Source organism: Carassius gibelio, chromosome B5, assembly GCF_023724105.1.
Source record: "Carassius gibelio isolate Cgi1373 ecotype wild population from Czech Republic chromosome B5, carGib1.2-hapl.c, whole genome shotgun sequence".
Classification (NCBI taxonomy): domain Eukaryota; kingdom Metazoa; phylum Chordata; class Actinopteri; order Cypriniformes; family Cyprinidae; genus Carassius; species Carassius gibelio.
In genome coordinates this window covers 18,380,186-18,406,256 of record NC_068400.1, presented here as the reverse complement: position 1 = coordinate 18,406,256, position 26,071 = coordinate 18,380,186, and the positions used below count along the sequence as shown (strand labels likewise).

The window sequence follows — 26,071 nt, the reverse complement described above, 5'->3', positions numbered from 1 at the left end:
AAAATTGTGAGATAGTTGCAACTATTTGTAGTTTTGGTTGGCCTATTTGGGAGAAAATCCAGGGCCGTTTTCCACTTCCAGACCGTCCCTGGTGGAGAGGAGACAGAGAGATGAAGCCAATCAGCAGATATGGGGATTGTTAGAAGGCCATGATGGTCAAAGGCCAATTGGCAAATTGGCCAGGATGCTGATGTCACACCTCTACTCTTTTCGAAAGACATCCTAGGATTTTTAATGACCAGAGAGTTAGGACCTCAGTTTAAAGTTTCATTTGAAGTATGGTGCTTTTTGACAGCTTAGAACCCAAACAAACCATGGGGTGAGCACCTCCTGATGGCCTCACTAACACATCTTCCAGTAACAACCTAGTTTACCAGGAGTTCTCCCATCCAGGGACTGACCAAGCTCAACACTGCTAAGCTTCAGTGGGCAACCAGTCTTGGGCTGCAGGGAGAAATGGAAACAAAAATAGGAAAGATTCCATCAGAGGCAAACAAAATAAAGAGGCAATTGATTGACAAGTGTATGTTCAACCAAAGGCATGCTATCACATACACAAACATATGCATACACAAACATAAACAGAGGCAGCAGGTGCTTCTACTTGGGTTTTAATTACATGATCTCTGATTCATCTAATTGATATGTTAATGAGTGTGTAATTAATGCAAGAGAGAGAACATCTGCAACCTCCATTAATTAAAGAATAATCATCATCATATATGCCCTTGCATATTTAATCACACATGCATTTATCAGGTTTTTGTTTGTTTGAATTTATTTTTGCAGAAATATTTTACTTTATGAATCACTATATCCATGCAGTTTCAGTAATACATTAAACATGTATTTTAAAAAGTATAGAAAACATAAGTGACAGATTCCCTGTTTAAGTCTGAGCCTTGAATGTCCAGAAGATATAATAGTAAACCATTAATGCACTTATAGAGAGATGTTTAGTGCCCACCTAAAACAACTGCAGAATTGTGAGTTACTTATCCCCTTAACTGTCACCTGAATACGGGACGCCTAGGTTTACCTTACTATATTTCAATCAAATCTATTCTAATCTTGAAACTATATATCGTTGGAAACATATAAGACTCCCAAATATATATTGTACCAATGTTTTTTGTTAAAAATTATGTAGAAAAAGTAATAGATTAATTTATGACAAGAGTGCACCCTCAAAAATCTACATTATAACAGGAGTTTTGACCTTTGTTTAAAAAAAAAGACTTCCCCGTTGCCTTTTTTTCTATCACATTTTAGAAATCATCAGAAATGATATGTCGAATGAAAACTTAAAATCTCAAAATTCATCCTTTAAAACCCATTTTAAAATCAGACATTGCATTTTCATGTAAATGAATATCAATGTCATGTTACAAAATGTTCTCAGTCATGAATTATAAAAATGTAGGTTTGTATCATGCACATTCAAGTCTATCTTCAAAAAAGTGAGTGACAGTTAAGGGGATTTATACTACTATCATTTTATTCTTGATAAAGTCACCTTCTCCTATTTCTTATAATTTCATCTCAAACGTGGCAATTGAACCCAACCACCCAAATGTGAGAGCAAGTGTCACTTTCCCTCCTCACACAGTGCTCATCTGTGAATGGTGAATTAAACATATAGGTAATGATATTATATGACTGCAGGCATGCTTTTACATCACTGCCATAGACTGAATGCTTCTTTAGAGCTATGGGTGATTGATGGCCCAACAGTCTCCAAGACAGTTAGCTAGTGGATTTTCCCTCGGTTGCTGAGCATTGTGTGCTATCCATCTGCTGCCACTTGGTATGACTTTAATTTGTTATTCAACCTGCAACCGTCTCAACATAATTAAGACTTCAGTTATGTCAATTCACACAATTTTTTTTTTTAAATTATTTATTTTTTGTATTCTGCCTGTCTTTGCCAAAAAAATTTAGCTTGTTTGTATATTTCTGTGAAGGATACAATACAATGCCTCCTTTTCCTCACATTCACTATACTACATGGTAAATAAGATATAAAATGTAGGAGGATGAGAAAATTTAGATAATTTCTGAGGGAAATGCACTACTGATTTATGTGAAAGTAGATGTGTGGCCAAAATGTTTTGAATGCATGTGTGTGAGAGAAACATTCTATTTTTGTTTTGAGAAACACACAAGGGACTCTTTCTGTGTTTTCCATCTGCCATTGATGCCCAGGGGACCTAGAGAGGAGGTGTGAATCTGGAAGAGTTATAATGTACCTCAATAAAGGATTCAACAAAAGTGTGGCAAACGGCCTTTAACTAAAGAAAGAAAGAAAGAAAAGCCTTTATCATCTAAATCCATGGCCAAACCTTTAACCCGATTTAACCCTTTTTGTCAAAACATTCAGCAGCTCAGTAGGTATCTCAGCAGAACTTATTGCATCCAAACATACATTTTACAGGTTGTTGGCCATGTCAAAGTACTGTACTGGTCTCAAAGCTAATCACTGAAGTTATACATAGAGGACAGGGCAGAATATTAGGCATGTGTTTATTTAAATTCCTCTGCTAACTTATGTTAATAAGAATGAACAAAAAGCATTGCAGGTATACATTCTTCATTTCAAATCTGGTGACCATTTTCATCAATACTGAGAAACTCTGAATTTGAATTGAATTTACTGATCCTGTTTGTCAATACTATTTCTATATTCGTCAGTGAAAGACATATGGACACTTTTGCTTAAACCTGTTAGTAAAGCTCTCTATCACTCAATACACCTTTTGATGCACTTGATGGCATACATGGTTAAATACAAATAAATAAATAAAATAAAAAAAAAAAGAAAAGAAAAAAGATTGAGAAATTTAGTATGACCTGCTCACCAATGGATCCTCTGCAGCAAATGGGTGCCGTCAGAATGAGCATCCAAATAGCAGCTAAAAACAACACAATAGTCCACAAGTAGCTAATCCACATGACTCCAATCCATAAGTCAACATTTTATGATGCAAACATTGCATTCATCAAAACATTTTAACCTGTAAACCATCACTTCTGTCCAAAATACCACTTTATAATCCATTAAAACACTTCCTTTATTGAAAGTCTATCACTTGTTGTCTTCTTAAACCAAAATCCACCCACATTTATGTTTAGAGCTGTTTTTACTTGTTAACAGTGCTTGATCGGTGTACATTTACCTCCTGATTCAAGTAATGGTTTTAAAAACATTTATAACAAACAAAGCTTTTCACTTTGTATGAATTACTGGATTACTGTGAATACTTGTGGATTTTTATCAGCTGTTTGGATTCTCATTCTGACGGCACCCATCCCTGCAGAGGATCTATTGGTGAGCAAGTGATAAAATGCTAAATTTCCCCAAATCGGTTCCAATAAAGAAACAAACTTATCTACATCAGGCCTGAGGGGAAATACATTTTCAACACATTTTAATTTTGGGGTGAACTATTCCTCTAACTATAGCCCTGTCTTTGGTTTGTTTAAAGTAACATTGAAAAAAAAAAAAAATTAATGGCCATGTGGAAGAGTAAAAAAAAAAAAACTTTTTGAAGTGCTACTAATATGAGAACATTCATAAATAACAAGGTCAGATATATTGCTACAAATGCATACTCTGCAAATAGTGTCCGATCTAAGATAATGAGAGTGGTGATGATTAATTTAGTGTAGATTCTGATCTTTAACTGAATATGTAAAACTACTTAATCCTTCATGTTCTTGTCCTCTTGACTTAATGTTTACAAGGTATTTACTTTCTAACAAACTGGCCCCAATATATTGCTTGTATGTTTAACAACAAAACTCTTTTACATGTAAAAATCTACAATCACTATTTTAATATGAATAACAAAATGACAACATTTAAAATGTTTACAGAAAAACAAATACAATTCGATAACAAATAGCAAATACAATTACGGTTCCTTATATTAGTACTTAAACTAAAAATATAACTTATATAGTTTCTGTCATTAAATAAGTAAATATATGAGGTAATCCGTTCATAAACCTAAATAGACATTTTCTGTTTCTCTAAATGAAAAGCCTGATGTATGCTTTCAAAAACACAATTTCAGTTTAGGGATGTAGATCTATCAGCATATAGTTAAAAAAAAAAAAAAATCTGTTTTGACACAACTGACATCCTTTTTAATGGCATCTACTGCGGTCTATTGATCAATGTGTCTGTTGAGAACATATGGCCAGACATGTGTAACATGTTTTCAAAAAAAAAAAAAAAAAATCCTCTTTTGGCATTTTGTGGCTGGAAGTAACTTTTAGTAACACCATCCCTTTGGCAACCTTCTTACAATCAGAAGCAACCGGCGTGCATAGAGTTGACATGTTTTAAGAAGGTTCCCAAAATCTTTTGAAGATGTCGTTGTGGTCTCTAATACTCTTGATGGGTCTTCATCAGAAGATTATACAACTGTATCTTTTTCACTCAGTGTGGCTTGAAGAAGACAACATTGATGTCAGTCCAGTTCTAGCAACTAACTGTAGATCTTATGACTGGAAAAGACTCATTATCTACATTGGGGGAACCACAAGGCCTGTCATTGCTGGAAAAGAAAAAAAAGGTTATACTTGATAACAGTAACATAGATATATCAAATAGATAATTCAATAAACAGTTACTACACTATGCTTATATCACCAAAGCAAGAAATAATATATTAGTTATTGTTGACACACACAAAATGTTATGCTTACATATGACATTTAAAGAAATAGTTAACACAAATTGAAAATTTGCTGGGAATTTACTAACCATCAGGCCATCCAAGATGTAGTTTTTTTTTTTTTCTTCCTTAGAACAGATTTGTCAAAACTTTTGTCACTTTAACATTACATCACTTCCTTAACAATGGATCCTCTGCAGTGAATGGTTGCCATCAGAATGAGAGCCCAAAACAGTTAACACGAGTAATCCAAATAACCCCAGTCCATCAATAATTGTCTTATGAAGTGAAATGTTATGTGTTTGTAAGAAATAAATTCATCATTATGCATATTGTGATGTTTTTAATGTTGCTTCAGACAAAAATCCAAGCTCTCCATAATATTGCTTTCTCCAGTGAAACAGTTCTAAAATTGGTTGTTGTTTTTGAATGTTGGGATGGATTTTACTGGATTTTAGTTTTATGGATTATGGATGTAACTTTGGCCAGAAACAACATTAATGGAGAAATTCATCTCTGGACTGGATTTGTGTGGATTGTTGTGATGTTTTTATCAGCTGGACTCTCATTCTGATGGCACCCATTCATTGCACAGGATCCACTGATGAGCAAGTGATGTAATGCTACATTTCTCAGAATCTGTTCTATAAAAAAATAATAATTCTGGGGGTCAGTAAATTTTTCAATTTTGAGTTAACAATTCCTTTTAAGAATTGTTAGAATGCCTGATCATTTTTGGAAAGTTAAAACAAATTAGTTATGATTATCGTAGTAATGTTTAAAAAAAAAAAAAAAAAAAAAAAAACCTTCATGAAAAAACTTTCTTGCCCTACCACTAAGGGTTTATAGAACCTTGAGCGAAAGCATTTTTCGGTAAAGTTAGAAAGAAGATCTGTAATACCTCTAAAGCTGGAGCCTCCTGAGGTTTGGCAAACAGGTGATGGTGAACCCTGTGGTCTCAGGACAGGAGCAAAGGCACTTTTTTGTTTGTTTGAGGTTGGGAAAGATGTGTAGGGCAAAAGGGAGGATGAAGAACTGGAGCCAGGTACAGTGGGGCTAGATGGCATGACTGAAAAAATGTTTTGATCATAAAATACTTATTTGATTGTCAAAATTAATTCTGTATTTTCAGCAGAAGGATAATTAAAAACTACAGGAATAAAAGTTGCAAAGGATCTAAAACTGAAAGGAACTAAAACTCACTAGCATAAGGAGAGCTGTTTGGTGAAGAACTGTTAAAGCCAGGTGACCCTGAAACACCCAGACTACTCATGGGCACGGCTCCGTAACTCGCACTCATGCCTAAATTGGATCCATAACCTGACTGCTGAGGGGTCGATGCTGAAGGGTAGCCCCGAGGTGACAAACTGCTTGGGTTTCGAGTGTAACCTTAAAAAAAATAGAGAAACTGCAATATTGAGCCAATCAACCAATAAACAAAACAAACAAACACCAGCCCTGCAATTTGATGTTATGAACTTTTGTAAATTATTTTTATTTTATTTTTTTTATTTATTTTTTTAAACCAGGACTAACACCAGGACTAAGTTAAAGAAAAAGACAAGTACAGGCAAAAAAATAGGAAAAATCCCATTCACCAATCAATTTTTAGGTCTCTAAAACTGATTGTCTATGGCATGAAAGAAATAACAGAATGATCTTATATGCTGTTTTACAGTATGCAATATGTGCATCCATATACATTTTAACTAATTTGCATGTTAATGTGTTCTTGGGGCAACGTGAAAAAATAAAAGAAAAAGAAAAAAGAGAAATTTGGTCAAAAGTCTATGTCTGTTTCTCAGGAGGACACACACACACAAATATTTGTAACACCAAAGTCCATTGACAAATTACAGAATTTGAACAAACACAATCACGATAAAAACATGTTTCCTTAAAGGGGTCATATGAAGTTGCTTGAAATAACATCATTTTGTGTATTTGGTGTAATGAAATGTGTTTATGCGGTTTAAAGTGAAAAAAAACAACAACATTATTTTCCACATACTGTACATTATTGTCTCTATGCCACGCCTTTCTGAAAAACATTGATTTTTACAAAGCTCATTGGTCTGAAATGCAAAGTGTGCTGTGATTGCCAGCTAACCAGTGCGTTGTGATTGGTTGAATGCCTCAAGCTTGTGACGGAAATGCTACGCACCTTACCATACTGTCATGTAACTTAACAACACTGATTTCTAGTTGTGTCCTCTTTTGGAAGGCCAAAGTAGTTTCACTTTCACAACGAAACACACAGCGTCTCCTCAACATGGCGCCGGTGCAAAATAGTGAGAATAAAGGTTAAGCCTTCTTTCTTTGTGTGAACATTTGTACGGCATTATGCAAATCTTCCCACATCGTTGACTTTTCAACTTTACAGATCTTCTTAATGCACCAAGAGCTTGTAACACTCCAAAGAGAAAAAGGAAAAATGTAAATCGCATCATATGACCCCTTTAAATAGAACCAGAACATAAATAGCATAGTCAGTATACAGCTATATAAAGGGAGCAATTTCACTCAAAGTTTACTAAACAGAATAATATTTATAATATTTTTTTGTATTATTATTTTTTTTTAAACAAGGACAGCAAATTATTCATTATTATTATTATTATTATTCATTAATTATTCAGAGGTTTTTTTTTTTTTTTTTTTTTTTTTAAACTGAAGGGATGTAATAGAATAAATTATGGCTGTAATGTGTTTTCAGATGTATTGGTCGACAGGTTATGGCCAATCGAGTTTAATGATTCAGTAGGTTATAGTGTTTAATGAAGATGTTTGAAATGTATGTGGTTATTTAATAATATTAATTAATTAAAACAATGATTAAATTAAAAACAGAACTACATCTGATTCTGTTGTGGAGGTTACGACATAAAAACTTTTCAAATGAAAAAGTACATTCAAAGATTATTATAGCATAGTGGTGATCAGTATTTTTACTTTGTTATTGTACTTATGACCAAAATAAATATTTTAACCCTTAAAACTGTTCAAAATAAATCAGTCTCACAAACACTGATATTAATATGAAAGGTCAAGCATAGCCATTCAATAAATGCGTTGAGATAAGATTTAGTAACATCTATGGTAATCTGTGACAATGAATAAGACAAAGACTTCTGAAATGTAGGGAAATTGTTTTAGGGTCCTTACCTTGGCTGCTGGTTTGCACAGGTTCTCCCATACTTACACCCAGCTGGGTGGGATAAGAGCTGAGGCCCATAACGCTTCCATGGACAGGGGAACTTGGCATGGCCTGCAGCTGACTGTGAGGTCGTGGCATGCTATACAGAGCCTCGGCTATGTCTGCCGCCCGTTTTAGCAACATGTCCTGCACAAACAGAACATCCAAAAAAGTTTTGATTCAAGGCAACACACACACACACACACACAAAAACATATTGGGTCTCAGGGCTCATGTTAAAGGGATAGTTCACCCAAAAATAAGTCATAATCATCATCATCATCATTTTCTCAAGTTGATAAACAAAAGAAAATATTTTGAAGAATGTTGATGATAACCAAATAGTTGATGGTAGCCATTGGCTTCCAGGGAATGAAGAGAAAAAACAACAACAACCATGGAAGACAATGGCTACTGTCAACTGTTTGGTTACACAAATTCTTCAAAAATATTTTTGTTTGTTATCAAAAGAATTAAACAAACTCATACAGGATTTGGAACAGCTTGAGGGTGGGTGAGTAAATGATTACATAATTTAAATTTTTGGGCGAACTATCCTTTTTGAAGAAATTACATTTCTGTTGTTTGAACAAGAGACATTAATTTGTAGCTATGCACTTAGGAATAAGCAAAAAATAAATAAATAATAATTATTATTTGACCAAATTTCCTTTCTTCCATTGAAGTACAAATGATGCTCTATGGAACATTTTTATATTATGTTGAATACTATTAATGTTGAGAAACTAAACACAAAGATATCTTATATCCTACAGTTCAGTAGTTACCTGATTGCTGGTTGTATTTCCATAGAGTGATTCAACAACATCTGCTGCTCTTTTAAGTAACATTTCCTAAAACAGGGAAAATCAATTCCACAAAGAGATTAAAAAAAGTTTGTGTGTACTTTTTACATTTAGGTCCATATATTTTTGGACACAGGCACAATGCATATTGTAGCTGTTGACCAAAACATAATCAAGTTACAGTTACATAATGGATATGAGCTTTAAAATGCACACTCTGAGCTTTAATTTGAGGGTATACTCATCAAATTTGGAGGAAAGGTTAAGGAATTACCGCTCTTTAATATGTACCTGCCCCCTTTATCAAGGGACCAAAAGTAATTGGACAATTGACTCAAAAGCTGTTTCAAGGAGAGGTGTGGGCTATTCCTTCATTATTTCTTCATTAATTGAGCAGGTAAAAGTTATGGCAAAGCATCACAAAAGAGGAAATCCAGTCTTTGGTGATGTCCATGAGTTCCAGACTTAAGGCAGTCATTGCCTGCAAAGGATTCTCAACAGAATATTAAAAATGTACATTTTATGTTTGATTATATTTATTCAAATTACATTTTGAGCCCCTGAAAATAGGGGGACTGCGTATAAAAATGGTTGTAATTCCATTGTTGTAATTCCTAAGCATTTTATGTTATATTTTTGTTAAAGCTGAACGTGTGCACTTGTTAGTATCCAAATATATATGGACCTAACTGTATATATCATAAGCATATAGCAGTATTTACTAACCTTTGCCAATTTGTCGGGGTCACCAGGATGTCGAGGGATCAGCTTTTGAAGTCTCTGGAAGCCGTAGTCAATAGTTGGCTCATTCAGTGCTAAATAAAACCATATTAAGTGAGAATCAATTTGTCTCTAAAACATCCCTCCACATATTCCTCCATCTGCATAATTACCATAGTATGTACTTTATAAAGAAGCCAGGTATGCTATTTAATGTATTATTTACTAATAGCTCAAAACATTGCAATTGCAAAATAATAATAATAATAATAATAATAATAATGCTTCCAAATAGGTTTTTCCAAATACTGCAAATGTCCTTTTTCATAGTTCAGCTAAACAGGCAGTTTCATCCAAAACCTCTATTGGATGAGCTATAAGATGAAATGTTGGGCCACTCAAATAAACATGGCAATGATTTAGTGCTCTGAAAGTGGCAAAAAGCCACAACGCTCTCACTTTTAGGGAAGCTAAATAATTTGTCTCTGAACTTTAAACATGGATTGGAAGTAGTTTAATTAACATAACACACTTTATCATTAAATTTTTGATTCTGCATGGGTGCGGATGTCTGGGTGTGTATTTACCTGTATAAATAAAGCGCCCTGGAGCTCCTTTACAGAACTGCTTAGATTTATAAGATAGCGTAACTTCTACAACCCCTGGTATGTGTCGAGGAGGAGTTTGAACTCGGATAGCATGAGGAGTGATTAACTGCATGAACAATGACAAAACAACATCTTATATTTAATTGTTTCAGAATGTTGGTGCTCATTCCTTAAGGCAATTTTCTAAATATTACAAAAGCTTTCCCTGTTGCAAGTTAAAGCTTGCTTCGATGGTCTACAAATGCATACCTCACTCCACACGAGCATGCTCCCAAAAACCACCTGCAGACCATCAAAGAAGTTTTCCCCAATCACAATTACCATAGCCCCGCCTGTAGTCCAACCTTCACTAGGGCTGATGGCTTTGATACAGGGAATAGCTGTAGTAGAGAAATATTAAAAATGAAAACGACATTAAGATGTAAAAAATGATTACTTATAAAGTCTAAGAAACATCCCTCAGTAAGTTTTACTTGACCACAGAGCTACTCGTTTCTACTCTTTCAACAGAGTGAGATAATTTAAAGCTTCCCTTCGAACTTTATGGTTAAAATCAGCCTCTGTGGATTCAACTGCGGATTAATGCAATCTCACCATATTCCATGCTAGTCTCCACTGTCTCATTTGGATCCATTCTACGAGAGCGACGTCCATGTTTGGAGTTGTTGTGCACAAACATATTATCCGAAATGGCTAGTACAGGACCATCCACACTGACTGTGGTCGACAAAACCACCTATTAGAATGCAAAGAATGACATATTAATAACACAAACAATTTAAAGGAGATTAGTCTAGTACATTAAAACCTTTAGATGTCGTGCCATTAAAACAGCTGATAAAAAAGAAAAACATATTTGATATCTCAAAATATGATTGATGATATCCTAGCAATGTCATCTTTAGGAACTTCTGCTGCTGATTTAAAATTTTGAATAATTTGCCCCTGAGAGCATTACACAAAATGCAGCCAAAGAGTGTAAAATAATTGCAGAATACCCCCAAGTATTATTGAAATTATTTGTTCTCATCCTTCTCTGGCTATCTAATTTACGCTCACTCTTTTTTTCCCAACTTTTCACCTGATTTATCCCTTTACTTTTTATGTTCTTTATCTAAGAAAAAGAATATTCATATCACTGTAGCCTAGTGTAGACTGATTCGGTCATGTGTGACATAGAAATGGGGACGAGCCTATACACTGGATGAATTTAAACTGACAATCATAAAAATCTGAAATCATAAAAAAAAAAAAAAAAAAAAAGATGGCTATATGGCTGGTTTTGCATTTCTTCTGGCACAAAGCAAGTCTTGACCAGATAAGCATCAATGAATAAGACAATTTCTCCCAACTGTAAAAATAAATAAATAAGACAACACATTGGCAAGCTCATATGACATCTAAAATCTTAGTATGTATGGCCATAATTAATTAATTAATTGGGTTTTAAAACACATATCAATGTGGTTTCAGTTGGCTCTTGTTTCAAAGTGAAACGAAAGTGAATATAAAATCAATGACAACATAAATTCTCAAGTGTAAAAAAGATTGCAGAGCTTAAGATGAAAAAAACAACAACATGTAAAAAAAATAAAATAAATAGATATGAAGGATGCAGAAAATGCAGTCTGCTGCAAATAAGAAAAGAAATGTCACACTAAAAACAAATGAAATAAATGCACAAAAATTTATAAGAAAGGAATGCAGGGAAATGAAGAGTGAGAGATGAAATGTCAGATAGTAGCTCCAGTACTGAAAGACAAGTGGGAGGAAGTAAAGCAGGAGGGTCCCCAGTGAGCACTTCCTGGGTCACAGAGCCTGACCTTCCCCATCTGGAGCCCATCACTCAAATCCTGACAACTTCCTGAAGCACCTTGGCTGATTTCCTGATGATCCTTGCCTCTAATCCTTTTCTGCTTTTTCTCTGATCATTCTCTGTCACTTAGGCTATGAGATTTTGTAGTCAGTCACTTTATATAAATCTCTACATAACATACAATTGGCCCCTGAAGAACTGCTGTATATGTTATCAAAAGTAATAATAATAATAAAAAAAAAAAATGTAAAATTAAAAAATTGCCACTGCAACTATACTTAATATTTAGTATATTTGTGTTGTTTTCCAGTGGAAAAAAATATACAAGATATATGTATATGAGAAGCGAAATTGCATAAAAATATTAAGACTGTTAAATTTTTCAGACAATGCATCTTGAATATAAGTATGTTTTTTTTCTTGCTTGTTTTCTAAACTTAGTGAGATCTTTACATAAAGCATCTTAATCTTTAAAAGCAAAATATACATTATCTGACAAAACGTAATGTCTAAAGCAATGTGTAAAACTAGCTTTAAGGATGTTTGGATAATTTTACTGGAAATAAAGAAGTGTAAAGTAAAGAATGAATTATAAAGTCAGCAAAAGGGGTTAAACTCATTGTGAATGGGTTCTACCTTAGAGACAACATAACATTTCTGCATTTTGCAAAGGCCATTAATTTACAAATAAATGATCGATACCTGAAATCTCCTCATGTCTCGGGGGTTCCCTGCTGTCTTCAGACAATTTTGATTGCACTTTAGGAAAAACTTCAAGAAAAATCTGTGGGAAACACACACACACACAAAGAAAAAACAAACAAACAAAATGTAAGCCACATATGTTTTATTCCCATTTACATTTAGTCGTTTAGCAGACACTTTTATCCAAAGTGACTTACAAATGAGGACAATGGAAGCAAACAAAATCAACAAAAAAGTAATAATACACTCTCAGGAAAAAAAAGGTACAAAAGCTGTCAGTGGGGCGTTACAGGTTTGTACCTTTTATGTACTAATATGAATCTTTAAGGTAACAATATGGACTTTTGAAAAAGTACCGCCCCAGTCACAGCTTTTGTACCTCTTTTTCTGAGAGTCTATGCAAGTGCTATGACAAGTCTCTGTTAGCCCACGTACTAATAGCCACATTCTGTATTAATTGTAAAGGCTTGTTAGAAGTGGCTGGAAGACCAGCAAGGAGAGCATTGCACAAGGTGTTGTGAAGCATGCTCCGAAAGAAAGGGCCTAATTCTAGATATTGTTGGTAATATCTAGCTGTTTATTTTAAAGCCATTTTTGTTTCGTTTTCTATGACATATATTGTACAGCATGTTGGGTCAACTCTCCAAAGTAAATTCTAAGTCCTAAAGCAAAACTAATTCACTCTCTCCACCACTCCACTCACACACTTGTATTGACAGAAGAAGAAGAATTTTCATATAGTTAGATTTGTCAAAAATAATTTTCTAGACAGAAACCACAGGACTAGTCCATCCCATAATCAGGATGAATTGTTTATTGTTTCAATAATATCTGAGATCGAACTGGCATGCTTGCAAAAATGTTTTTAAAATAAACATTTTAAACCCCATAAACATTGCATCTGAACCATTGTCATGCAACCATCTTACTTGTATCTTACAACATGGCTGTCATGGTTTTGTGTGCTGTTTCATGCCCGACCCATGCTACACATACCATTCTTTTCACTTATCAACTTTTTAGTCCTTAATGAAATCATAGAGCACAGCTGCAAGCAGGCAAATTAAAGCACATCGAAATGCACACATTAGTCACTCCCCCACTCACTTAGCATGCAAATCTCTAAGCCTCACTGCCTTGCATCTTCTGCCATGTATCCATTCACTGCATCATAATTAGACTCATCTTGCATAAATAATTAGGACCCCTGGAAAACCTTGCAACTTCAGCACAAAACCGCTCTATCTTTGTTTTGTCATAAGTAAAGGTTTAATGATAACAATGCAAGATTTGCACTGTTGTGGTGTCTAGATTTCTTGGAGTAAAGTCTTCAGAGCGGGCCAATGCTAAATATTTAGAACTGAGATGATTATATATGCATTGTTTTCATATATATTTTTTATACATAGAAGTTACATACAAAAAAAAAAAAAAAAAAAAAAAAGAATTGACATATAGATTATATAAAAGTGTTCAGTAAATAAATACATAAACAAACATTTGGTTGATATTAAATACAATTAAATACAATACACTACAATACACTAAACTCTAGACAATCCGGACTAAAATGTGTCAGATTACTTTTTGAAAGTTTGAAAGAATGGCATTTATTTGAAATACAATTTTTTTTAAAACTTTGTAAAGATTTCTACTGCCATTTTTGGTCAATTTAAATGCATCCTTGCTGAATAATAGTATTAATTTATTTCCTTTTTTTTTTACTAAACTTTTAAATGGTACTGTATAATGGTTTCCACAACAATATTCAACATTCATAATAATATTAAATGTTTTAGATCGTCATATTAGAATGATTTCTGAAAGACCATGAAAGATTGTGAATTCTGAAAGATCACACCGAAGACTGGAGTAAAACCAGCTTTGCCTTTACAGACAAATTATATTGTAAAATATAATAAAATAGGAAGTAGTCCTTTTGAATTGTAATAATATTTTACAATATTAATGATTTTTTTTTTCACATATATGTAAAAAATAAAAACTCTTAATGATTCCAAACAACCCAAATAAAATATGGCATAGTTTTGATACTATTACTGTAATTATATAGACAAAATGAATACCTTTTAAAGAATGAGTAGGTATTTCCAATCATTACATTCTGATCATTTTGATTCATGAATCATTTTGCCATTTCTTTGCGGATTAACTCTAATAAAATGTTATCTTGATGGCTAAAGTTGGTCACACTTCAGAAGAAAATTGAGTATATGCGATATATTGAACACCTGAATTGTAAGTAATATCCATTAGTGGACAGACTGTTGACTACATACTGAAACAAAAGCTGAGAGAGACTGCTGATATTCAGAACCATCACTCATCAGTATTCCCCCTGTCCATCTCACATCCCTCCCATTCCGTCTTAGAAAAACAAAACAGTGTCATGACATAGAGCGAGAGGGGGAAGGAAAATTAAGAAACCAGATGTGCAGCATCGAAACACTGACATGCTGAAAAGTTTGAGCAGCAATACATCAACGACTGTATGCCACATGTGTGTGAGAAAAGACACTCGTCTGCACAGAAAGTTTTATATCACAGCAACATATTCAACCCAACACAACATTAAGAATGTAATCTTGAAGACACAAACCATGAAGTATCAGAACTATTTATAGCCATAATGTAACCATAATAACTGATTTCAAAATTTTGTATATACACATATTCCCATTCTGTATCTATTGGATTCATCATCAACTAATCAGTTCAAAAAACATACAACAAAAAGGGGGGTAAAATCTGGTGTCGAATTGTGTGCTGTAGGTGAGGATTGTGGGGGAGCCTCTGAGGGGTTTTGGGTAGCAGAGGTTAGGGCTGGTCATAAATACTCTGGGCTCCCAGAATCCCTAGGCAGACTTTGGGGCCAGACTGGTCGAGGGGTTAACAGGGCACGTTCCCAACCTCTGACCCCACTAACAGGGCACACATAGAGGCTCTAAAAATCAATACCTCCATCACCACATACCACACCAGGACCTTTCACACGTGCTTCCACAACTAAGAAAAATAAAAGCAACCAACCAACACATTGTCTCTGGACTATAAAAAAAAAAAACACATTACCAATGAATTTTATTATCAGTATGACAATTTAAGTGACAAAAAGTGAAAAACTAACACTTTCATATTCGCTATCATAAACCTGAGTTGGTATGACTTCAACATGTGCAAATACTGATAATGAATATTTTCACAGTTTTATGTTTCATTTGAAGCAAGGGAATCTGAACTTTTAAAAATAAGAGTTCACATGCATGTTCATGTCACAAATTTGCTCATTTGATTCGCTACTTAGAAACTACACAGAATCTTAACTATTTTATATTAATTTAACAAGATAAGTGTTCTTTGATTTGTAGTCGTTATGGTCCTAATCTGTGAAAACTCTTTCACTGACCATCTATGACTAACTAAGCACTATAAAAAGTGCCACAAGAAATACTAGATAACTAGCGCTTTCCCTTTAGTTAAACATTTTCATTTCTTATTTTCCCCCCATGCTATGTTTTAATTTTGTTTCTGTGAATGCTAATGCATATTTTCTGTAAAGCACTTTGTAAACACAGTAGCAAAAGGTGCTATTCATATTTTTCAGTCACATGATTATTTGCCTCATTTTCCATGTTTTATGACAATCAGTGGGGCAAAGAAATGGCAGTGAATACAAAAACATGAAGAAAGATCCTTAATTTTTTTTTTTTAAAGTTGATCACTGAATTTGACCCTGCCTATATAGTATACATACTATCTATCTATCTATCTATCTATCTATCTATCTATCTATCTATATATATATATATATATATATATATATATATATATATATATATATATAAAACAACAACATGTAGCAAATAATAACAAATTAATTTATATAGAAACAAATTATACTTTTAGAGCTTTATAAACAATTAAATAAATAAATAAACAAATTAATTAATGAATTAATTAATTCCTGAATTTCCAGTGTGGTCCTGGACATGTTTTTAGAAATATCTGTTATAATGCTCAGTGCTTGCCCCGAGTATGTCTGTGTAAGCGCAGATTTATTTAGCTAATGCAGAAAATAAAAAGTGAAATTTCTGCACAAGCTTTCATCTTTGTGGGGAAACAAAGGCGGGGCAATATGCATGAATACAAGAGTGGCAGATAGGAGAAAAGAAGGAAAATATGTGTGCTTAATTAGCCAGTAATGATGGGATCTGACAAACAACATCTGTTTTCAAATTGGGAGTATGTTTGTATGTGTGTGTGGGGATTGAATGGAGTATGCCAGCACTCATTTTACTGAACATCTCAAACAGAACAGCTTGATGTGAGTTTAGAGAACAAAAAAGAAGCATGCAGCTTTCAAAAAAAAACTTTTACTTTTGTAATGCACTTTATTTTATCACACAGATATTAGAGAAAATGTTTAATTACCAGCCTTGCCATCCAGTCATCTTGAGCTATTTTAACTATAAATGCCAGTCTGATCAAATTTACCCTCTGCATCATATGCTGTAATGGGTAGAGATATATATGTCAGCCTGTGTGTGTGTGTGTGTGTCTGTGTGTGTGTGTGTGTGTGTGTGTGTGTGTGTGTGTGTGTGTGTGTGTGTGTGTGTGTGTGTGTGTGTGTGTGTGAAGACACTGGTGTCTTAAATTTCACTAATGAGTTAATGATGCCCCCTGGTGCTAGCCTGGCCCCTCTGTTTGTTTGTGTGTGTGTGTGTCTGCTTGTCAACAATCTGGAGGAGATCCAGAAGATTTCATCCTCCAAGCTAAAATCTGTATGCCCCATCATCCCACTTTCTCTGTGGAAATACATTCCTGTTTTTTGTGCATACTGCATGTTTTGGGATATATTCATCAGAACAGATGCGCTGAATTAGTTTACATCATTGACGTATTCTAAATCACAATGTAGTCTCATGTGTGTGCATATGTCTATGTGTGTGTGTGATGACTCTGTCCGGACTCAGGTCAGGGTTGATAGGGCCATTGACAGCTTCCCAGCAGGCCTGCTGTGAGACCTGTCAGTCTCCCTACTATTTTCTTCGTCCCATTCTCCTTCAACACAGTTCCTCCCTCTCGCTCCCCCCTCACTCCTGTCTGCATGTGTACACATTTGCTATGGATTAGCCATGGACATTATATTTTAACACCATAGGCAGCACTAGACCCATCTGCATGTTCCTCACAGCAGTTACAGAAATCCAAATAAAATCCAAATCCAAATCTAATTTAAAGCACATAGACCGCAACCAAGGTTTAGAAACATTAACACTTTAAAATATGATCCAGAAAAATGGATGCAACCAGTGCTAAATTTCATTGTTCTATAGCAGCTACCATTTGTTGGGTTTTGTTGCTGCTGCCGAACAAAAATTTCCCTTCAGGAACGGTTAATTGTCTTTCTATTGATCCAGTTGTTTTGCACTCCCCTGGGCTTGATTAGCAAACCAAGAGGGGACAGATGGTACCATTCCTATTACTGTTACCCCCCCCCCCCCCCCCCCACCCACCACCACTACCAAAATCAGAGTATTCATTGGAGAGAGAACTAGACATGTGAATGAAATGTTATGCCAGAACAGTCTTTGAAGCAACAGCCAACAAAAGAGTGTTAAAATATTTTTTTGAGTCAACATCCTCGTTGTACTACTGTCGCTCTTAAATTTGAGAGCCACGTAGCGTTTTTTGTTTTTATTGTTGTTACTTATTGCCTTTTTTTTTAATTGATCAATTCTGAAATCAGGATTTCATTATTTCAAAGGTTATGTTAGTACAGTACACATTAGTAGTTAAAATAGAGGACTGGTATTTATAACTATATCCAAATTCTGTGGATATATTGCAGTTTACTAAATTAATAGCAACTTCTTTTCAGCAATCTTTAGAACAAAATTTGGAAACAGTTATGACAAAAGAAAACAAACAAACAAATAAGCATACCAATCCATCAGCCTTAATTATACTATTGGCAAGATTATACCATATTGATTATTTAAGTTTGTTTCCACAAAACCCACTGTGGGATTGATATCCTTTCAACCCTCTTTCTTTTCAACAGCTCTTTTTCAACCCCCACTGGTCATACAAATTCATTTATTGAACCTATGTGGAACTGACTTGCTAAACCTCAAGCTGTTAGCCATACAGCTGAACTTTTACCACAAAGGCTGGATACCAAAGCTTCAAAAACATTTATTATCTTTATTAGTGCTTCTCTTTTATTTACTAATTAGTGTTTTTCCTTTGACAAAAGTTTCCTAATCAAATTTAGACATCCAATTTTCTTAAGACTTAAACAACTGAAAAAAAAAAAAGTTAAATTCTTATATAGTTTTTACAAATGATGGTTATGGTTTGGTTCCTGATTTATATTAGTATGCTGGTTTAGCCAGCATACTAATATACGCCAACCAAAATGTTTATTATCATCCTTATTGCCAACTTGCCTGAGAAATTTTAAAAATAACAGCTTTCATCTGCAGGATCAAAGTATGTGGCCAAAGCACACTGGTGGTATTGATCAGTCATGGACTGTAGGATTGACTAAGTTGGTCTCTAAATCAATTTAATTCTAACATAGGCACAAGCACATGATAAGACATAATTACAAACCAACTAGCATAAGTAAAGGTTTCAAATGTGCCAAAATTAGTATGAAATATAACATATGGACAGGTAATGATACAAAGCTAGGCTGTAAACTCTGGCAGCAAGAAGAACCAAGAGGAGATGTGGGGCTTAATGTGACAAAAGCCTCCTTCAGGATCAGCTGAGAGCCATTCTCTCCCTTTCTGCTAATAACTGGATTAGTTGCGGAGGCAGAAAGGGGGTGGAGAGACAGACAGACAGAGCAGCAGGTCCAAACAAAACGGACACAGATTAAAAAAGGAGGGGGGTGTAGGTGCTTTGGGATCACAATTCCCACATGCATTGGGGAGGTATCCTGATGAGACTGACTAATTATATCAATATTTGGGAAAAAGGTTGTAGGTGGCAACAGAAAATGAGAGAGTGAAGGTTAAATCATGTAGAATTTAGCACAATATCCATTTTTCCATATTCATGATTTTTAAAATGGTGCACAATACATTTGTTTACTTCTGCCAAAACTGAGAAGTACAGTATCATAATGCACAAATGATGTAATGTATAAGCTACAGGGAGAGAGAAAAAAAGTGTGTATCATCACTGAGCATGGCTGTTTAAAACCACTGTTTTATTGAAACTCTGGGTAAATCTTGCCATGTTTGGAGAATAAATAAATACAAAAAACAGGACAGAGAGAGACATAGAGAGAGAGGAGAGAAGAACCAGAGAGAAAATTATAAAAACAGCTGTGGTGCTAAGGAATTCTGGGAAAATCTAAGACAAATGTCCATTTTTTCCTTTCTTGACTTGAGAAAGACAGCGCAGATCCTCAGAGATGCTTTATAAACAATGTTAGCTTGAACAGGATATCACGCAAGATCTGATCATAAAGGAAACTATATTATCCATATCTTTTAACGATAGCTTGTGGTAGCCAGGTTGTGGAAGAATGAGTTTATGGGGCATTTAAGAGTTTCTTTATGTATAGGAAAAGGAGAAAATGAGCAAAAAACTGACCCTTTCTAAGCAAGGGGGGAGGGATAAAGAAGGACAGTTTTTTTTTCAGTCTCAAAACCCTAATCACTATCTAAAAGTGAAATATTACTGATATTTCTTACATACAGACTAAACTGGTTTTGTCCCTGAGAGAATTCATTGGGCCTAGTTTTAATATGCTAGTCTTAGGGTGCTAAACCATGGGCCTTATTTTTCTCTTATCAGAATTCAGCTCCATTGAGTTCCCTCAAAATGATTATATCTCAGGTTTTTCTTCCCTTTAATCAAATGAAATAGAAGTAAAATAGACTGTGGACACTGTGCACAAATAAATCATTCAAACATGTTCCTGTTTGAGTCAAAAAGAAAAGGTTTGTTACCAGACTTACCTGTCAATGATGACAGGGTCAGATGGTGTCTCATTACGATTGCCGCAGCTTTTTTTCTCACAGCAGCGACTTTGTATGAAAAAGAGAAGATAATGAATGATTAAAACTTGCTGCATAAGACCACTACAATTAAAGCAGTCAAGCAATATGTCACAATGATTGTGAATGATCAAGCTCAATCGGCACTTCTAAAGCTACACACACAAACATGACCCTATACAGAGCAGACAACCGACACACACACACACCATCGGAGGACCTCCTGTCTGTTCATGGGCACTTCCCCACTCCTACCCACCCCCTCACCCCCCACCCCTCATGCACCACGCCACCAGCATAACAAAAGTGCCCCCCCACCCCTGGCCATCTGCCTATATGCTTTCTCCTTTCACCCACCCCACAGCCCCCCGTCAGACAGAGTCACTCCCCAGCTGTGTAGCCTGCCCTCTGCACCCCCTTCCCCATCAGCTCTGTTATTAACCAGCTGTGAGCGCCCACTCTGGCATCTGCTGGCTACACAATGGGGGCAGAGCCAATTCTGACTCCCCCTCTGCCCTCCCTAATTCTGTCCTCAAGCCTGAGGTCACTGCTCACCCCCGTCTCTTCTGTCTCCTGTGACACTTGCTGTTCCTCTTTTTCTCAGCCCAGCTACCATGTACTCTTTATAGACATGAACTTATTCTGTATAGAAAATGTGTATTATTCATCATTTTGTTAATGATTAGCATTTAGCATCGTCTGTGAACATCAGTGCAGGCTTGCAGTTTGCTTTTATCAATGCTAGGTGAAATTGTTGTTTAAAAATTCAATCATTTCAAACGGTAACCACAAAAATTCCCCCATGCAGATTTTGTTTGTGGTTGGTCACGAATTTGCCACACTGACCAACAGAAAGCCGCTTAGTTTAAAAGTGACCTCATTTCCATAACGTGACTGCGCCTTTAGAGTGAAAATGACTATAGAAATTAATTTTTGGTTGGTTGAACATACAGCATATTTTCCTGAAGTATTGCTTTTAAAGGTCTAGGGATTCAAACACAGAAGCCATTACTGCTATTATGAACGTGTGACCCAAGACAAGAAAACATGTACATTTTACTGGATTAATATGGGGATGTTCTGAGCAAATGTTTTCTGCAAGGGCTGAAATCAGTCCTAAATCAATGTAACTCAATATTCTGTAGAGTTGTAACATAGATCTAACATTTCCAATATGTGTGTACCTTCCCTTAATAATGAGAGTTTGTGGTCTTGTACTATGATAGCTAATCATGTTAACATTACTTATGCTAAAAAAGCAAGAATCTTTCATTGAATATTTTCTAAAATATACTTTTTTTCTCAGTATGATGAACAGTTTAATAATCTGAACAACTTTTCCCACTATAAAGAACCTTTTGCACATTGGTTCCAACCATTGATGCCAATAAAGAACCTTTATTAATAAGAATGTAGGTAGACTGATGCAAAGTATGGGTCGGATTTGCTGCAAGTTCAAAAAAGCTCAAACAAGTTATCCCCCTTAAATGGCACCTTGCAGATCAACAGATTTAATTTTATTTTTTCTCACCTGCACATGACCTCATGAGTAAGCAGAACACGGCACATTTCTGGATTCTTGTTCTGTCCCTCGTATGATATAGGCTGAACCATGTAAAGCACAATTAAAAAGAGGTTATCAACACATTACAGAGCAAAACTAAGAAAGTGTTTCTTGCGGCTAAAAGAAGAAGATGCTTTACCTGTTTAGTGACAGAATCAATGAGACGTGCATAAAGATCTTGTTCTGTGCGAACACCTGTGAACAAAAACAACAAACAAACCTTGTTGATGCCTTATTCTTAACAGATGTTGATACAGACACTACTTAAATTTGGAACCACATTGCCATTGGATTAAACAGTATGAAAGTGTAGAATATGTTATTTCTTTGATAAGAAAACAAAAATAAAAGTGTTAAATGTCCATTTAACATATAATATGATCACATAATTATTGCTTTTTTGCTCTGCAAAAATTCAATGTTGAATGCTATATGTCCCAACAGAATGATTATATTTGTGGACAAGAAGATACATGTGATGAGAAATGTTGAGCATACCATTACTATAGAGGAGCTGGAGTTTGTAGTGAGTTCCATTATTGGTCTTTTCCCCCGTCTGCTCCTTAGAAGAACAACAAGGTCAGACATGGAAAGAACAAAGAATTTTGATCACACAGAATTAGCATTTAATCAAGCATACAGGAGTTCATGATTGATTAATGTCTACAAATCACATCTATACTACTGCAGTATACAGTTTTAATGAGTTTGGTGCATTTACCACTCATAAGCGAATTGCATTACTGCCAAACATTCCATTTGCATCTCTTCTCTTCTCAGTTTAACCATCGGGGATGCAGGTAACTGTTGTACTGTAATGTAAAATGCAACTACATGCATTTTTTTATTACAGTATGTGATGTGATACTGTAAACTGAGGCCTTACCATTACCATTACTGTAAGTGTGATTTTGTAATTTTCGATAACACACTGAAGAGATTATAAACATTAAATTCACCACTTACTTGTGAAAATAGCATTGAAGTGAATAGAGAAACTATAAAAAAATATCGAACTTTACTTTTAGGCATCTGATGTGTAAGAGTGCAAGAATGGCTTCTCTCATTTTCCTGCAATTCAAATATTCCTTATATTCTGTTTGTTTTATAAAGTTTTGTTTTCTCTCGCCAAGCTCAAGCTTTAAATCTATGTTAAACTGTAGGAAACATAATCAGAAATCCAATAATATTCAATTATGTGAATCATGTTATAGAATATACCTTATCCTGCTCCACAAAGTCAACAAATGCTGTCCTCTCCACTTCCACAGGCTGTCCATTGCGGTCATAAAGTGCCAGAACAAAATGGAAGAAGTTGGACTTTCTGAGATTGGAGGGAGGCTGCTTTTCAAAGTGAGCACGGGATAAAGCCAATCCACTATGGATGTAGGGTTTGCAGAATAAAAACAGATGATTTATTTATTCATGTTTTTCAATATAACTGACCATGGTATAATACAATCCACCAAATTCAACATACAATTCTTAATGCATGTCTCCGACAAGATATAAAAAATTAAAAACATCTCTATTGGAGCCACAGTCCACTGATTCTAGTAATAAAAATGTTTGCCTGTGTCTGAATTTGTAAAACCTTGTCTTGTTGAAGACAGTACTTATTTCAGCCTAAAAAAAGTTTATTTTGAGCACATAGTCATGATTAAAATATTAGAAATAGCCTATATAATTAAGCAACTGTCTTTTTCATCTTTTTATTAGTTGCTTTCACCAAATTCTATTACAGGTTCTTAAATTGTTTTAAAAATTAAAGGATAAAAAAAAAAAAAAAAAAAAAAAAAACGTTAGCATCAATGTGATATATCACACGTTTTGTCATAAGGACACACTTGAACCACCCAAATGTAGCCATCAAATCAGGTTTTCAATGTTGTAATTTTTCTAATAATATATAACATTAAAATAAAACATATAACTATAACATTTGATGAAATAACTCGTGACATCTCAAAAAATCGTAAAAAACTGACAGCTAATTACGAATGTATTCCTATAGATTTATATGAAACAACTAACAAGTTTCGATGGTTGCCTTTTCCAAAGGCACCAATGGTCTCTGTAATCTGCGCCGTTGACATAGATTAATTTATGTAATTATGAAATCGAAAAATAAAAACTGAAATCGTAGATTCGTGTCTTTTCGGTAGCCTAATACTTAGGACGATTATTAGTAGTGTAATTATCACCACTATAGTCTGCTTTTAATTATATGATTTTGAATTCCTCAAAATAAAACTATTCAGTTGTGTATAGCCTAAATTCTTTGATACTGGATTAAATGTATGCTTAAAGATAATTAGGCTATGTTACACTTCAAGTGAGCAAGTAGTAATGAAAAGGAAAGAAGAACGACAAACAATCGCCGTTCAAGTGACGTGCTCAAGCGTTTTAAGTAACATCATCGTGACACAAAACGGGTTTCATTGTATTGTCTTGTTTGCCTCTTTCACTCGACTCGTGACTCTGTCACCTCAAGCTATTGACAAGAGCACTGAAGGCTGAGATCCGAAGCTATAATCTCCGGTGTCATTTTACGTTCACCGCCACAGAAGAGCCTTACCTGTTGCTAGATATTTTTGCAACGTTGTAGAAAACAAAACACTCTTAAAGTTAATGATTCTAAATACAAAAAGAAACCATACACGTGCATGTTACATTTGGTAGATACATATTCTGATAGCCTAACTCATAACTTCGTTTAGGCTAATAGGCCTATTTAGTTTATTTTTAATTCATGTTCTGTTCTTTTGGATGGTAAATAAACAGTTTAACATTTGTGTGGTGTGTTATTTCTAAGGATGCACAGTTTATGAAGAAATATTTTTAGACTTTAGGTGGTGTTTTTACATGTAAAGATTTTTTTTTTAGTGTAGCTACATCAGTGCAGAATACCCTACCTCTGTGCCGCTATGTTTGCATCAATAACGCCGACATTCCGCACCCAAGAACGAACAGGATCCATTTCTTCTTCAAAAGTTCCAACTTTCAACCCTCGGATGTTTCTTGTCGGGTGATCTTGACTCCCAAACATTTAAAACAAAATTGCAATAACAGGGCAGCTTCTTGTGCAAAAGCACTAGCCTTTACAAAGTCGAAATATTGTGGAAATTCTGCTTATCACTTAGTAGGTTTAATGATTTTCTCAATTTTAAGATTAGACTGCCGGCATTCTCTGAAATAGTCCATGAAATACCCCGTGCTTCTTTTTGGAAATTGTTTGGAAACTTGCTTTCTTGGCGTAGATTTTTCCTTCTTCAATACCCATTCAAACTATAGTCCGCTCGTTCACCTGTACAGGAGCAACATTCACTTACCAAACAAAGTCGGCCGATAAGCTATGCTTCTACAAATAAACCCACTCAAGAAAGTTAAAACATCCACAAATTGCTCTGAAGATGTTGTCTGCTCTGCCGATTACCTTGTAATTGCTGAGGATGCTTATCGTACCCGTTCAAAACCATGAGAACGTGATGATGCTGGGAGAGTCTACTGGGACCCATACTATCTGCCAGAGCTCCAAAAAAGAGGAGGGGCGAATCCGTATTTGGAATACTGAAAAGTCCCCCTTTTTTGACGTTCTTGCAGTAATTCACTGTTTGTTGGAATATGCAAAGGACATAGCATAGCAAATGAATGTTTCATTTATTTATGTATTTATTTTTGACCTATTTCAGTTACATTTTCATTAAATGTCAATTCGTTGGACTAGCCTATTCAAAGCACAGCACTAAATTACTACAAATAGGACACATCTTATAAATAGCTGTAGGATTTTAAAACAATATATATATATATATATATATATATATATATATATATATATATATATATATATATATATATATATATATATATATATATATATATATATATATACACATACATACATACATACACACACACACACACACACACAC

General features: G+C 34.7%; 1 protein-coding gene across 1 annotated transcript; it reads right to left on the bottom strand.

The window, feature by feature from the left end:
* Positions 1-2,527: 2,527 nt before the first annotated feature.
* Positions 2,528-25,605, bottom strand: ebf2 (EBF transcription factor 2). Its single transcript, XM_052557051.1, has 16 exons — positions 25,052-25,605; positions 23,358-23,514; positions 22,635-22,692; positions 22,276-22,331; positions 22,104-22,177; positions 20,534-20,602; positions 12,531-12,612; positions 10,607-10,748; positions 10,262-10,392; positions 9,992-10,118; positions 9,411-9,499; positions 8,667-8,732; positions 7,848-8,025; positions 5,886-6,071; positions 5,584-5,751; positions 2,528-4,562 (listed from the first exon to the last, which is right to left on the bottom strand). The coding sequence occupies exons 1-16, from the start codon at positions 25,183-25,185 to the stop codon at positions 4,531-4,533; spliced, it is 1,749 nt and encodes a 582-aa protein (XP_052413011.1). The 5' UTR covers positions 25,186-25,605; the 3' UTR covers positions 2,528-4,530.
* Positions 25,606-26,071: the final 466 nt, after the last annotated feature.

Excerpts from the sequence above, each read along its gene's own strand:
- ebf2 (XM_052557051.1), bottom strand. The coding sequence starts at position 25,185 with ATGTTTGGGAGTCAAGATCACCCGACAAGAAACATCCGAGGGTTGAAA. Across the intron at positions 22,332-22,634 it reads CCAGCTCCTCTATAGTAATG|GTGTTCGCACAGAACAAGAT; the intron begins GTATGCTCAACA and ends TTTTGTTCACAG. Across the intron at positions 10,749-12,530 it reads GAGACATGAGGAGATTTCAG|GTGGTTTTGTCGACCACAGT; the intron begins GTATCGATCATT and ends GCATTCTAATAG.